Source organism: Penicillium oxalicum, chromosome II (genome assembly GCF_001723175.1).
Source record: "Penicillium oxalicum strain HP7-1 chromosome II, whole genome shotgun sequence".
In the NCBI taxonomy this organism is placed as follows: domain Eukaryota; kingdom Fungi; phylum Ascomycota; class Eurotiomycetes; order Eurotiales; family Aspergillaceae; genus Penicillium; species Penicillium oxalicum.
In genome coordinates, this window is record NC_064651.1 from 575,274 (window position 1) to 591,086 (window position 15,813).

The window sequence follows — 15,813 nt, forward strand, 5'->3', positions numbered from 1 at the left end:
ATGGGCTGATGGGTACCGAAGCGACAAGTCGGCGTATCCTGGATGTCAAAGCTCTCTCTAATGTTCACTGCATATTGTGCAATGCTAGATCATTTTGTTCTAGGCTCGACCCAGTACCTGATGACTCTTGATAGAAATTCGAATCGTGACAATTTTCCAGTTGTTCGGCACCATGTTTGAATTCTAGACAGAGCGCTATAAGACCATCACCAACGAATGACAAGCAAGGATATTATATACATAGCAAAACCAGCTCCTCCATCTTCAATTTGGCAGACTGGTCCTGACACAAAGCCCCAGAGACACAAAATTACAATGATGTTCGGGCGATAGACAATCCAGCACAAAAGGCCAGCATCTCAACCCAACACAGACAAGACATACTGGCTGCAGTTTTGGGAGAATAAGACAGATGAAAAAAAACAAAGGCAATGCTGAGCCAGACAAGGACGCAATATCTTCTTTAAAAGATATCCTCCGACCGGCTCCAGTCGTGGGCATCCCTGCTAGCCCAATACTTGCCATTATGGGCCCAGAACTCTTCCCCGGTGATCGGGCAACGGTCACGAACAAACCATTGAGGCTGGTAGATCTCCCCCTTGGCTTCCCGTTCTCTCCTCTTCGCACGCTGTTTCTCCTCCACGCGATGTTTCTCCACAGCAGCGAGATCATACTCGCCATCTTCCATGGCACGCTGGTCCGGGCGGAGACGGGTATCGGTAGGGGGTAAATACTCTCTCAGCCCCTTGGGCAAAGCGTTCAGGGTGATGACGAAGGGGGTCAGATTGAACGGAATACCCGTAGGTCGTTCATGAGCTTGCCACACCAGGAAGGTCTTGGCAGATTCGGGATCCTGACTCGAGACAGGGGCTTCGAATCCGGGGGTATGACGGGCGTAGATCTTGTCGTTCCAGCGCCCACCGATCATCCACTGGGGGAACCGTTGCGGTCAACTACCTTGCCCGAAACTTGGTACGCAGAGGAAGCTTTCCAGCCGCGAGGCTTGAAGTCGAGGTAACAGACTTCACCAGTGGTCCAGTTCTTGATTTCCATGAGGCCGTAATTGTCGACCGTGGGATTTCCAGTAATGATACCGATCACGGAAGATGTGACCTTTTTCCAGGTATACAGCTCCTCGCCACCGGTGATGGGCCGTAGCTTGAGGAACCATGTGCCGAGAAGATTGATGTCGAAGGACTTGCCGTAGAACTTGGACTTGAGAGAGGATTCGCCCTAGATGGTCTCGAGTGTTAGATGGTCATTGCAAGCTTTGGCAGCCAAGATGAACACGCAGTTTTGAACATACCCAGTAATCCCACTTGGGCGACTCTGCCCACGCAGCACCGATCGGAGGATGATGGCTGACCTGCTCCACAAAGAAGCGGTAGCCCTTGTCCGGTCGGACATACTCAAATGTCTCACCAAGAAGGGGATTGAACGGCTTCGCCACACGACCAATGGTGGAAGCGTATTCACTCGCAGCGTATGAGGCAACATAAACCAGACGCTCCATCGAGTCGGACCGATCGGCGGCGATGTCAAGCAAATCCGTATACTCCAAATCCTCCGCGACACGCTGCAGCAAGGAAGTGGGTTCGTTGAATGACACTGGAAGAGTCATCTTGGTCATGTCCTTGCCAATCATGGATTTCAAAATGCCCTGTAAGAAACACACTCGTCAATTAGCAACGGCCCAAAACGACACCAGCACCCATCGAGTGAGCTTGCGACACGAACCCAGAGAGAGATCTTCGGCCGATCATCATTGTCCATCTTTAGACGCTGACGGACGGGGTCCTCGTATCCCTTGAAAGACGTTTTCACCACCATGAGCCTGTTTTCACGAGCCTTCGCACTCTCGTCTCCCGGCTGCTCTTCCACAGGCTTCTTCTCCGTGAAATCCTGCACCTCAACCTCACCCGCGTCGATAGCATCAAAGAACTCGTCTCCATCTGATTCGGAATCGTAAAAACTGCTGAGCTGGGAGAGAGCCGACGGTTTTCGTTGGAGACTCGGCTTGACCGGCCCCTGACTCGACGGCCCCGAGCCTCCGACAACCTCTCCACCCTCCTCGGTGCCTTCGAACTGGCCACCTTCCGCTTGTGCGGACTCATTCAATGCATCATGGTAACGCGGAAGGATGGCGGAGCGGCTATTCGCAGAGACATTTTCGAGAGCCTCCTTCAGAGCCTTCTTGGTGCGCTTGCGTTTCTCCTCGGACTCGCCCATTTTGGACTGCAATTCTTCATGTTCCTGCGCAACCCGCGCCATGCTCTCTTCCCACATACGGCGCAGGTGTTCCTCGCGGTTCAGCCGGTACTGCCAGTATGAATCTCGATCCCGGGAGATTTTGAGCAGATTTTGCACCAGACCCCGGAGGCTGCTGACCGCACCTTCGTACGCACCGAGAGCCTGCTCGACGGCGGGGTCCGAGATTGACATCGCGGGGTTCCGGGCTTTCTCGGCCTGCAGGGAGGCAGCCACGTTGGCCAGAAGGTCCAGTTGAAGTTTCGCAGACTGCGCTGTGATGTTCAGCGCGTCCTTGTCCTCGTTGGGTGCCTCGTCGTGGGTGGAGGCGTAGTCACCGTACTCATCCTCGTCACCGTCCAAATCTGGCGCACTGGGATTATGACTGATCACACGATTCATGTCATTGGGAGAGCCACCTTGGTTTCCCGAGCCGTACACGGACCCTTCTTCGTCAATGGCGGCCGTGTCCAAGGTGGTGCGCGACGCTTGTGTGTTCAGTCTCGTCATACTCGCACCCGGAACCACTAGAGATCCGGGCGATAATCCCTTGCCGCCGGGCTTTTGGCTCAGGCCCGATTCTGAGGGAGTTTCGATGGATCGGCCTTCGGCCTGGTCAATCTTGGCCTGGCGAAGGGCCTCTGCATTCTGTGACCGCTGTCGCTCCTCCTCCTTGGCTTCATCTTTGGACCACTGGATGGCATTATTCAACGACCAGAACCATCGCTTCGCCTCAACGACGTGATTGGCTTTGAGATGATATTTGACCGAGGACTTGCCATGAATCTCGAAGCGGGTCTTGTCCTGAGCATCCATGGTCAAGCGAGCAATTCTCATGTTGATGGCGCCACGGCAAGCCGAACCAATGTCATCTATTGAGAGTCGTTAACTGTGAGACCAAACCATACCTTGCAATTTCTCGAAGCCGGGGGGAGAGGGATGTCCCGCTGGTTTCGAAAAAAGAAAGAAAGAAAGAAAGAAAGAAAGGAGAAAAGTCATGCAGGGCTTCTGAACCGTACCTTGATGCTTATAGTAGCTCAATACTCCATCCTCTAGCACAAACCATCGCAACTTATACCCACTGGTGTAGTTGGTCCATTTCTTCAAGTAGCCCTTCATTTCGCGAGTATCCTTGCCGGCCAGTGGAGCTTCGCCGGCGGAGACCCGGCCAGACACGCCTTGCGCACTAGAGTTTCCCAAAATGGCCTTTTCTTGGATGCCACGCTGAGCGATCGCCGCGGCGGGCGATTTCTTCAGCATAGCACGGGTCTTGTCGTCCTTGGTCACATCTTGTGGCAGCTTCCCCTTCTTGTCACGCCGGAACGGATCAGCGCCGTGGGTCAGCAGGAGCTCAATCAACTGGACATTCTTATTGCGAGCGCCCTCGTGAAGCAGCGTGCCCCCCGTTTGCGCCGTCGTGCGATCCGTCACGAGATCAAGACTGTTGACGTCGATGATCCCTTCCACGCGGGGCTCTTCGAGAAGCTTCTCCAGGTTCTCGTAGTCACCCTTGGCCACCAGGGTCTGAATCTCCTGCGTCTTGCTGTCGATGAAGAGCGAGCGTGTCAGCTGCAGTTGCTGGAAGATTTCGGGCGTCCGTGCAACATCGAGTGCCGTCTGACCGCGATAGTTGACGATCGCGTCGTTGACCGAGGGCTGATTGAGGAGGTCTTTGACCAGTGCGACACGGCCCAGTTGCGCCGCCAGATGAAGGGGGGTGTTGCCTTCACGATCACGTGCGTTGATGTCGAGGTTCTCGCTCGAGGACAAGACGAACTCGACCACCTGCGGTTCGGCGCACTGCAGGGCCAGGTGCAGGATCGTGGTTCCGTAGAGGTTGTTGGCCACTTGGGGGTCACTCGATTCCTTGATGGCCTTGGAGATGGCATTTGTATCCCCGCTTCGTAGAATCTCAAATAGACGGAAGGTCCGCACAGACTGATCGAGAGACAAGCTGCCGCCTTCTGTCCCCGAGACCGTTCGCTCCATGGTGTTGGTGTTGGTGTTGGTAGTAGTCAAATGGTGGTCGCCGGAGTCACTGTCGGGGGTCTGGTAACTCGCACGAGACTGGGTCTGTTCCAGGTTGTGCCGCGGCGGCGAGATGGTCTTCTTTCGGCCGAGGTGGCTGTGACTGGCGTTGCGCTGATGGGCGTACTGTGATCCATTCACCGAGGCATCGCCCACGGAGCCGCTGTCGGTGAAATCATCCGGGTCCTTGTCGTCTCCCTTGGACTTGTCGCGATGCAACAGAGCCAGGACACTCCGGGAGCGCTTGTGCCTAGTAAAAGGTGACATGGTGATTAGCTTCTGAGCTGGTTGCGCTTCGTATGTGACTGTGCCCGGGAGGCCACCGATCTGCGCGAATGCGAAGGAGGAGGGGAGTCCGTCCCGCTCAGGTTCGTAATCGCAGCCTGTCAATCTCTTGGACCAGAATTCTCTTTCTCTTGTCTTTTTGCTTTGTTTCCTTGAAGTCCTGGGTGGGAAGATTCCAGCGTCGATGGTGTTTTGCGCCAGTCGAGCCTTCGGCAATTGGCATAATGCAAGCTTCCAAGAGCCCAGTCACGCAGCCTGAATGTTGCCATGGCCGACCACGGAACTGAGAACCATGGATCTGCTCTCTGTTCCTCTGGTCCACCTCTCCCCCCCTCTCTTCCTCCCAGCTTTCACATGGAATATAGGGGCGGACAGGTACAGGGAAGAAGCAGTGTCGTCTAGGAGAGATCAAGAGTACTCACCCTTCAAGTCTGTCGGACATTGCCAGGTGCACTCGAGGACGCCGAGTCCAAACTACCCTGAAATCGAGAGGGCGAGAGAAGCTTCGAGTGGTCTTGTCAGGGGGAGATGATTGAAGGAGGGGAGAAGAGGAGGGGGGAAAGAAAGACGGGAGGGGGAAAACAGAGAGAGTCAGGTCCAAGCAAGGGAACAGTCCAAAGGAACAAGCAGCACCAACGTACTCGTCCGAAATGCCGATCAAGTTCCCTGCTTGGTAAGACGGTAACGGCGTCAGTGGGAAACAAAGTTTTTTTTTTTTTGTTTTTGATTTGTAGAGACAAGGCTTGCGAGTACGAGTCCAGACCAACAGATTGGGCGCTGCGCCTACATGTCATCGGCTGCGGAGAGGCCCTCTGATTGTCTTCCGTGCAATGGAAGAGTCTCCGGAGACCGACGTCATGCCAAAAGGGGCACATGCGATGGATCATGGAGGAGTCAGCAACGTAAGAGCTGGATCGAGAATAGAAGAATGTCGAGTCCCTGACAAAAGAGGGGCTCTTGTGTGGCAGACCAAAGTCCGGTAAAAGTAGTTTTCAGATGTACAGAACTATAGATTTGACAATCTTCCCGAATGCGCGGCAGACTGGACATTTCTCTGTGTGACCGTACCAACTATACAACAATTTTGCAATGTCAGGGAGAAGACTACCCTGCAGACATGTCGCGCGATGTATTTACCAGGTCTCTCTATAGTGATCGCAGACATTCGAACAATTCAAATATGTATCATGCACGTCAGTGAATGAAAAGGGGGGGGGGGTAGGGTCAAAAAAAAGATATTGTACAAATCCATCATACACTCTCCGTCTTTCCTCTCTTTTATCGAGTTTCACCACTCACCAACAGCACTACACTCCCCAACTGTCGTCGCAAGTCCTCCTTGTCCACATCGTGCGTATCCTCCACCTCCCCCCACATGTCAGTCTGCCATTTGACTTCAAGATTGGCCGCCTCGGCCGCCTCCTCCAGACCAAACTTCTTCACCCCCGGTCGCTGCAAATGCCGGAAATTCTCGCTCCACTCCACCATCAATCGAACCGCCACCAGGAGACTCTTCGAGGCCAGGATCCCACGCTCCACACCCGCCAGATCATGCGCACTCAGCTCGTACAACCACGTCCGGATACTGTCCTGGGTGGCCTGGGGCTGAGACACCGGCATGATACTCTCGGTGTCGAGGATGGGGACAATCTCCAGACCGGGCCACACCTTGGTCGACAGGAAGCCCATGAGATCCTTGGCGACGCGCATTTGAATCTGGCGGAGAGTTTCCACCTGACCGGTCTCGCCGACCCGATCGAGGGCGTTATAGGTGCGCTCCGGCTCCCAGCAGAGTAACGTGTCTGTCTCGAGGTAGCGCATCGCCGTGGTGACGATCTGATCGCGGGTAGTTCGTTCGCCGCTCGCATCTTCGCGGACAATGTCGGCAGCGCGGGCGGCCAGGGAGGTGAGTGGGATCAGGTGGCTCTTGAGCGCGTGTTGGGCCGAGGTCATGACATCCCATTCGAGGGCGATGGCGTGAGCGAGGTGTGGTTTGGTCGGAGGAATTGAAAGAATATCCTTGTTGGGAGTGCGAACAGGACGCTTGTCCAACAATACTTGGTATTCACCTGTGATGAGAGAAAGAGCGCAAGAGAGAAAGATGATTAGTTTCAATGACACTCCATTTGCAATTCCCGTCCGACCGGTATTGGTGCTTGCCCATATCTCACACTCCATTAGAAGGGAAAAAAACGAAACACACCAGTCTTTCCATGAACATGGACATCTTTCCAAAAGCGCTTCTTCAACGGCGATGGTTTCTTCACCTGCGACACACCCTGCCCGTCTCCCGTCGACGAGAGAGAATCCCGTGTCTCACTGGAGGATGAAGAGGCAGGCGCAGGTGCCTGGGGTGGTGGACCATGAGCTGTGATGGGGTGTGCTACGGCGGCCCTCGAGGGTGATGAGTGAATGTGGCGGTGACAAATTGCGACACGTTGACGCGGTGTGGACAGAAAGCGAGTCGCCAGCATGTTCCGTGTGAAACAGCTCGCCATGTTGGAGAAAGAGGGAGGGGGTGGAGAGAGAAAAGAGAAGAAATGAAGGAGGATGGAAAGGGAGTGGTCGTTTGTTTTGGAGTCCTCGCCAGCGATGGAATTGCAGTTTGCGAAAATGAGGAGCGGACTTGGGCCATGGCAGGCCGGAACTTTTTCCGAGTCTCGGCCCGCTGGGAGGAGGATTTGGTCCGCGCTTTTTGCCGTTTGATTCCAGTTGGGAGGTGTTGCAGCACCAAGAATCGATGAATGAATCATTCTCAGTATGATGGCCTTTTAATACATAGCCGTGTTATATTCTTTTTAAAAAAATATCCCATGTGGTACATTGACTGGCCTCGAGTCAGTGAAATGCAAACGAACAAAGCTAGAAGGACCGTTATCCATACCGCAAGATTTCGCGAAGATCGAAACATTTTGATTCAATCTATGCCAAGCAACCGTGATAAACTCGACCATTCGTCCGACCGGACCTGACAACCCATTCAGACGTGTCTAAATCTGCTTCAAAACCATATGGAGTGCGCATAAAAAGACACAATCAGCAACCGTTGACAGCAATCCCATGTCGAGACGGATCTCCATCCACTTTGAGTATTTCTTTTTCCCTCCTCTCTTCCCTACTTACCACGCCGTCCAAATAGGTAAACTCTCATAGAAATCATTCAACTCTCTCCTCCCCCTACCTGATAGATCAAAAGCTCTATCACAGTTGACTAAGTCATAGAGAAATTATTCTATCTTAACCTCGCGATTCCCTGCACAGTTCCACTCAACGAATCCAGTCAAACACCAACTTACCTCTTTCTTCATAGGAATCCGTCCAGCCATCACCGCAAGTATGAGGTGAATACATCGAAATTACAGTCGAATGAGAAAGACTGACAAATTTTGGCCCTTGTCATGTAAGCGTGAAGAGTAGTAGATCTATGCAACATTTCATCGATATTTGAAGGAACGGGGACGGGAACGGGCTTGTAGGAATTGTAAAAATTCAAAAGGGTCAATCGTAAGGCGAGCTAGATGCCGGCTCTACAGTTTGAACCTTCTTACTTGACCCTAATAGTACGTGGACTATCGATGGAGACGGACAAGATGTATGGTTGAAAAGGACACCGAGGTCACTTTTCTAAACTACAGTCAAGAGTCCAGAGAAGACTCGTGTTGAATATCGCTAGATTCTGTTCATGACGAATCTAAAATTGAGCTTATAAAATTGTGTCGAAGAAAGGAAACGATGAAACGATTAGTCTTTTGAAAAACACACGTGTTGAAATAGCACCAGCATCTCATTGAAGATTAAATGCAAAAATCATGTGGTACGTGGGTGAGAGGGAGAAAATTAAAAAAAAAATAACGGTGCACAATAAACGCGCACCACCCCATGCTTTTGTATTTTACACAGAAAGCAATGTTCAAAAGTAAAACACATGGAAAGAAAAGCACACAACAGAAGCTCTCGAGCGAAGAGGGGGAATATCGCAAAGTATCATCATGACCGCAGTTTTGTCCAATCGCAACTATCCTTTTGGGGGAGGAAAACACAGAGCAAGGGATGACAGGTACGTCTTTTTGGCCGGGGGGTTTTTTTTGATGATTCCATCAGATGCAAAGAAGGGGAGAGACGAGCGGAAAGAAACCAAATCAAGCAGCAGTGAGACGGCCAACCAAAGGTGGTAATGTCACGCATCAAATTGTGTCGCATCACGTAGTTTTGGATCGGGCGATGAAATGCCAGCGCTGTGGTTTGATCGAATCGAGGGTGCACATCTGGATACCATAGCTGAAGCTCGATTGATCTCTCCCGTGAGAAGGGAGAGATACGAGGAGGTAAACAGCGGCATGCTGTTTGGCCACCGCTCTCCTTCGAATCCCCCACGGCTGCAAACTGTCATAATCAACAGGGCAGGGGAGAGGCACTTAGTGGGAAGAAAAGCCCAAGACAAGCATAAGAGAGGAAGAAATTGAAACATAGTCGCACACTGCCTCAGCGAAAAAAACGAAAACAGGCAAGAAAAAAGAATTTTCAACAGAAAAGTAAAAACAGAAAAAACCTCCCATTTCAAATTCCTAGGCAAAGCGCCCGACACATCTAAAATCAAGTTCTGCAAATAACACGGACATTGCAGTTCACATATAGATCAAGTAAAAATGGTCGTCACGGCATTTCATCGTAAAGGACTAAAGAGAGAGAGAAAGACGAGAGTTTCGAGGGGTCGAATCTTTGTCTTCTTCGCTCTCTTTGCCCCGAGTGAGAGAGATACAGAAAGTCAATAAAGAAGAGCTCGCGCGCAAGCCACGACCAGATTGTCCGACCTGGTTTTGGTTGTGCTTGCCAGGTTTGAATCGAGCTAGAGGCAGGAAGCCGATCGCCGACCAGGCAATGCCGGATGAGGGGGAAGAGGGGGGGGGGGGGAGAGGTCGCAAGACGTGCCGGAGTCCGTTATGCAGGCCATGCGAACAAGGGGAAAGTGCTTTCGGCCCGTTTGGTTGGTCCTTGATAACGATCAGGGCTCCGCCGGAACGGCTAGCGTGAGTAGGTAGCATGTATGCCTCTCTTTCCAGCGATCGTCTGGAGACGCAATCGCACGCCCGCAGCTCTTCACATGCCCCATTCGCAATGTGCTTGCCAGTACCGTTGGCACAGCGATCGAGAGAAGAAGGGGAGAGAAAGAGGGGGAGGGAGAAGGTGATTTAGGCAGTTGCAATCACGTTTCAGTTCCCTCTGGCCCAGACCCAGTCGATCCCAATACAGACTGCGGCAGGGAAAAGTACACGATGCCCACTCATTTCGTGAGATAGCTGGGGTAGTAGGGCTGTTTGGTGCGATCGGCATCCGTGCGTTTCTTCATCCGCTCGGCGTCATAATCGTCCGCGCCATCACGGCTGCCCCAAGTGGTCTGGACGAAGGAAACCCGAGATGTTAGTCGATGGTAACTCTGGAACGGCAAGGGAAAACGATCGAAGTAAAATTTCGCCCGATAAACGCAGGCTCATCTTCCTCCAATGAAAGCCCATGGATGGGAAGAAAAGCACTCGGAGAAACAAGAAGAGAAATCGGATATGGCACGGAAAGAAAGAGTGGGCGGAAAGCCCGTCTGCACGAGGGAGGAGTCCGCGATCATAGCGTATTGCGAGGAACGCTGGCGTGTCCAAGAAGAGACAAGACCGGTGAAAACAGGCTCCCGAGGTGGAAAGCACGAACCGAGGAAAAAAGAATTAAAAAAAAAAAATTCAAGGAGAGAGGGGCTCGGCTGTTCGACTCCACTCGACTGGCCGAGGAGCTCCCAGCCGCGGGATGTGCAGTCGCATAGTCATCTTTGCGAACCATACAAGATGAAAGAGAAGAGATGGGGAGGAAGAGAGACAGAGAGACAAGCGGATTTAGAGGAAAAGAGGGGAAGTGGTTCAAAAAGAAAAACAGAAGGGTATACAAAAACCAAAATGAAACCCACGAGCAACCCGAGGAGGAAAACCAAAGTAAAAAGACACTTACCACATTCAAAGTCATCACAGCATACATCTTGATGGCTCCGTGGAAATAACCGAAGAGAATCGAGACCGGGAGAAGGAATACATCCACTGGATAGCGGATATAGTGACCCAGCAACTTGATCCACTTGCTCGTAAACATCCACATGTAGAGAAAAGTCATGGCGCGATCGTGCGAAACCTCGCCCCAGCTTGCCGTGCCCTTGTGGCACAGCCAAACGAGCAGCAGATCTCCGAGCAACGCCGGAGGAGACAAGGTCGTCAAGTGAACCGCATAGGCACTCCATGGCTGGCGACTGTCAAGTCAACAGAAACAATGTCAGCTGCGGTCGAGCAATGCAAGATGATGGGGATGGTAGTTGCCCCCCCCCCCCCCCCCAAAAAAGGAGGGGACAAGTAGTGATGTTGGGGGGAGCAACGAAACGGAAAGACATTACGGAGTAAAAAAATCAAAAACAAAAAAAAAGTAATAGGAAAACCACGAGGGAGAGAGGCAGAAGTAAAGCACAGTCATGTCCTCTCAATCTCGCTTTCTTTTCCTCTCAAAAGCAACAGAAAGACCGTGCAGTCCGACACGATCAGAGGCTGCCGCAGGAGTCAACCGGATCTCAGAAAGCGGCGGTGATTTCCGAAAGTGCGCTCAGCGAGGAATGGACCAGCGCCACCGAGATGGTACTTTTGCCCTGTTTCGCCTACCCCGGTCGGGGATAGAAAGAGACTGCAGCAACGCGCAGATGTATCCTGCCGGCTGTATGCACGAGCTCCAATGCGGACACATACATGGGACAGTGCCTCTCCCAATGATGTTCATCGCAATGAAAGGGGGGGGGGGGGGGGGGGAAGACCCGACAGAAGATGATGTTGCCATTTGCTTCGGATCGCACTATACCGGGAACCAATGCAAAATGCAGGACAGGGGGGAATCATTGCAGAGAAATGGGCAAGATTGAGGAATGGGAAGAAATGAATGTAGCCAAAAAAGAAAAAAAAGGAAAGAAGAAATCACGGAATCAGGGAAATCAAGACCACTTACTACCAGATGTGTTTTTCGTGAAACATGCTCGTCAGGTTGCTGCGCCAATTGCTGCGAGACCAGCGCGCGCATTGCTTCAGGAAAATAGGATTGTCTTCCAGGGTCGTGAGCACCTCGGCCTCGGGTGATATTGCATATAAGTCTCCCACCCGTGCGAGACCATCCAGCGAGTGATGAAGTTGTCATCGTCCGCGTTGAGCTGATACTTGCCCCACCACCACTCTTCGTTGGTGAAAGCGTAGGTGAAGCCCTCGTCCTGCAGGATCTTGGTCCGGTATGCCACGGTTCGGCCGGACATGCACGGCAGGCCTCCGTCTATGTTCGTGGTGGCCCCACAGTCAAAGTTGCGTCGTTCGAGATACAAGGCGCCTAAGAAACCCCAGATGCGCTGGGTGACACTGGGCGAGGCCGCGCGACGCAGGCGCTGGCAGGTGACGACACCTCCATATCGCTCATCCTTTTCAAAGGGTGCCAGAATCCAGGGCAAGACGGTAGCGGGCCAGCTCACATCGTCGTCGGCCAACAGGGTGATGGCCGTGCGAACTTCGGGGATGGCCCGAGTCATCTGGCGCCGCTTGTTGGGATGGGTCACGGTGAAGAGGCGAATGCGGGACTCGGAGGCAGGCATGGCGCTCAGCATCTTTTCGGCTCGCTTGCGGTTGGCCTCGATGGTGACCAGAAGAATTTCATACGGCTGGTTTTCCAACACGGATCGGATCGTCTCGACCAATTCCTCTCCGCAACCTTCAAGGGTGGGGATGATCACCGTCACATCCTGGGAAGTAAGCTTGGGATTCTCGGGGGGCGGAATGGGCTTAAAAGTCCAGAAAGAGAACAGGTTGACCACGAGGCGGAGATAGCGATAGCAACTGGAGGAGGAAAGCGTGTACAAGTCAGTCTCTGATGCTTTGATGTTGACAACGATAACCCCAAAATTTGGGCGTGGCTTATGGGAGGCGGAGATTGGCAATTGAACTGACAATAGCGCGACAAACGCTCGCAAGAATGGGAACGTCATTGTGTCTTGGGTATGGCTTGAATTTGTCCACAGACTTCGGCTGTTTTTTTTTCCCCTTCTTCTTTCTTTCTCGAGTGCGAAAAGAGTTCTTGAATTCCCTCGAATGCCTCTTTTTTTTCTTTTCTTTTTTGGACACAGAAGCTGACTGCTTTCTTTACCGATGCGAAAATAGCTGTCGTCTTGTCACCAGCGTTAGCCGTATCACTCCACGGCCTATGTTCTGCCCAGCTTATCCTCACTCACCTGATTCGTCTCGCAATCGCGTATTCTCGCAACCAACTTTTGATAGTTGCTCCGAGGCAATGAGTGAGCAAAAGGGGGAGGGAAGACCGGAGCTCGGATGAGGCGCAAAGAGAGTGAGGAAGCAGAAACGAATGTCGATGATTGACACAGCTTCCTCAACCAGCCCAGATAATTGGGAAGAGATAGGGAGGAAATGAAGCGGGATGGAGAAGAAGAAAGAGGGAGAGAGGGAGGAAGAAAAAGAATAGAAGAAGCCAGAATTGATGAACGGGCGTCCATGGCGATTAATTTGTAGGCACATGCTGTCGACAATGTTTCCCCCCCCCCCCCCTCTCTCCCAAAAAGCCTCATGGAGGGTTGATGTTGGAAAATGTATTTTTGAATTTAAGAATTTCAAAGTTAAGATAAAAGCGAAAAAGCAAATATCGAAAAACAAAAACAAAAAAAAATCATAATTATAAAATGATTTTGATGCGAAAATAGGGCCATGGACGTTGAGAATGGCCGAGTGCCCACTCGCTCCCGGGCTCAGGAAGATAACCCGGAGCAGATAAGTGCACTAGTCCAGGAGAAAGATAGACTTAGAGTATGGATCGAACGCGACAGAGCACCAAAAACCAAAAGGGAAAAAGGAAGAAAAAAAAAGAGAAAAAGAGAGAGAGAGAGGAAACAAGACGGCTCGAGAATGAGCGAATCCCTAGCCACAATTCAGATGGCCTTGGGAAGTCTCCATGATCGTTTTGAGATTGCTGCAGGTGTAATTTTGCCTCGTGCGTCAGAGAGCGAGAGACCCTGAATCTAGATGGATGCATTTCGAGAGTGGAGAGGGATTAGCGGCGGCCCATGCAGCGCAGTGACATGGAGTGGAGGAGACTAACGGGAGAACGCACGGAGGATGAGCGATGGTTAGGTTTGTTTTTTTTTTTCTTTTTTGGTTTCATTTCCCCCCCCCATCCCCCCCCATCTTGCCTTTTAATTGTCTTTTTCCATTTTCTTTTGTCTTTCTTTTTGAGGGGAGGAGGGGGGGGGGGCCATTCATGACAATTCTGCTCGGATTTTCCCGATACCATCGCCTGATACATTATCGTGGATTGCAGAGACGGGGATGGTGTTCTGTAGAGGGTATAGCATGATATCTAAAGATTACGAGTCTCTGGTCCGTCATCAGAAGACGTAAAACCGGTAGCGAGGCCTGGTCGGTAGGAAAGAAAGTAGAAGAGTTACGGACAACACTCTGATCGTGCACACTATCAGCGAGTCATGAAGCACAACCGAGCCTGTGTAGGTGAACACCCGTCCGAGACGCGCAACATTTCAAGACATCTTGAGTCATCATCTCCTCGCGGCCCTCTCCGGCCACAGCGACAAGAATAGACATCACGCTTCCGTCTTGCTCTCTGTGCTGGTCAAGCCTTTGTCGAGCCTCCCTGGTGCGATGCAGGACTGCATACGTAAGGCAAGCCAGTAGGGACTAGGAAAGGTTCAGGAGCCCTCGGTCGGATCAAGGGTCGCTAGCTGTGCCGGTGCCATCCTCTTCTGGGTGCGAAGTTTACCATGGTCTTTGCCCTGTCCGAGGCCCTTCCTGTGCAGTGCATCATGCGCCCAGTTCTCACTGCCGAAAGTCTGCTGCGCAGCCAGTGAGGTGCGAAGGTCAAAAGTTTCTCGCTCCGAATCATTCTGCGTAACGGGCTGGGTCAACCCTGACGGACATGGCGACCCCGATAAGAGTCCCAGGGGGCGATCGGCATCCTCTTTGGTTCGTCAAATCTTGTTTTTTTATAGATGCTGGGCTCATGGGTATTACGATGAAGGTGCAGGATGGGAGAATATGTCCGTCAGTCACTACATTGGTATTGTGTCTAGTGTATACAGTGATGTATTCATTATCCAAGCATCCTACATGGATGTACATTGGGGCAATACTACGACACCTGTTGAGACTGGTTTACTGCCCTTGATGTTGGATAGACGCGCATACGGTCGCGCGATCTACCATACCACACCAACACGGTCCAAGTTTTGGTTCTGTTGTGGTGTCTTGCGTTGATGTGTCCCAACAGGAGGGGGTCGTCTGATCCCCCTCGATGAGCACTATGAATCGACTGTGCTCATTGCAACATGTGTAAAAGAGTTTCTTGTCCGATTCCAATTCCATGGATTGCGTGGGGTGCGTGAGTTTGGATGCGCTGGGTGTGCGACCAAGCGTCAGCTGGGCCGCGCCCCATTCCTGTCCTTTTTCCCACCCGCCTCCTCCTCCATTCTTTTTGGTCTCCACTCTCTCGGCCGCGCGTGAGCGAGTGCGAAGATATGGTGGTGCATCTGCATGGCTGAGGAAAGTTCTTGCATCTGAAAGATTCAGCGGAGGAGACAGAGAGGGAAGAACGACAAGGAGAGGGGAGAGAAGAGAGAGAGAGAGAAAGCGCGGAGGCTGTTCTGCGTGGCACGATATTACTCTTGTGGCGACTATCAACAGGAGAGACCAGCTTGCTCGTTGTACGGAGTTTGCCTTGTGTGCAAATGCATGGAGGTTTCTTTTCCGACCACGCGCATGGGCTATCATGCGACGTTGACCTTGTGGATTCCATGTACATTGCCGCGCCTCCTCGAGGCAACCTGCTGCTGGTCTTGGAAAGCCGAGCCTCCCGGTGTGTGTCCAGATGAGACCCACCACTCTGACTCGCGCTTGGACGGTTTTCTCGTCGCAGGTACAAGAATGCGATCGACCGAGACTGGCTTGGGCTCGATGAAGAACAGGAAATGGCTGCGTGATGATATTGATCGTCAAGAAGTAAACACCACCGTGAGGAAAAGGTGTAGAAATGGGTTCAGAGTGCAGGTCGGCTTGACCGAAAGGGGGAGGTTTCCAGCATCTTGAAATGGGCAAACTATCGTCTCGAGTCACCTTTGGAAAGTGAACGTTGGATGTACATCCTACACCCCCGATCGTTGACCTTCGAATGGGCTATTGTCAG

The 15,813-nt window shown here is 52.0% G+C and overlaps 2 protein-coding genes across 2 annotated transcripts; both read right to left on the minus strand.

The window, feature by feature from the left end:
* Positions 1–463: 463 nt before the first annotated feature.
* Positions 464–7,313, minus strand: POX_b02122 (uncharacterized protein; the record flags this gene model as incomplete). Its single annotated transcript, XM_050111038.1, has 7 exons — positions 464–901; positions 958–1,233; positions 1,307–1,660; positions 1,738–3,119; positions 3,267–4,791; positions 5,860–6,629; positions 6,764–7,313. The coding sequence occupies 7 exons, from the start codon at positions 7,311–7,313 to the stop codon at positions 464–466; spliced, it is 5,295 nt and encodes a 1,764-aa protein (XP_049971384.1).
* A 2,528-nt stretch (positions 7,314–9,841) lies between these two features.
* Positions 9,842–12,598, minus strand: POX_b02123 (uncharacterized protein; the record flags this gene model as incomplete). Its single annotated transcript, XM_050111039.1, has 4 exons — positions 9,842–9,955; positions 10,552–10,836; positions 11,581–11,674; positions 11,730–12,598. The coding sequence occupies 4 exons, from the start codon at positions 12,596–12,598 to the stop codon at positions 9,842–9,844; spliced, it is 1,362 nt and encodes a 453-aa protein (XP_049971385.1).
* Between the last annotated feature and the right edge of the window lie 3,215 nt (positions 12,599–15,813).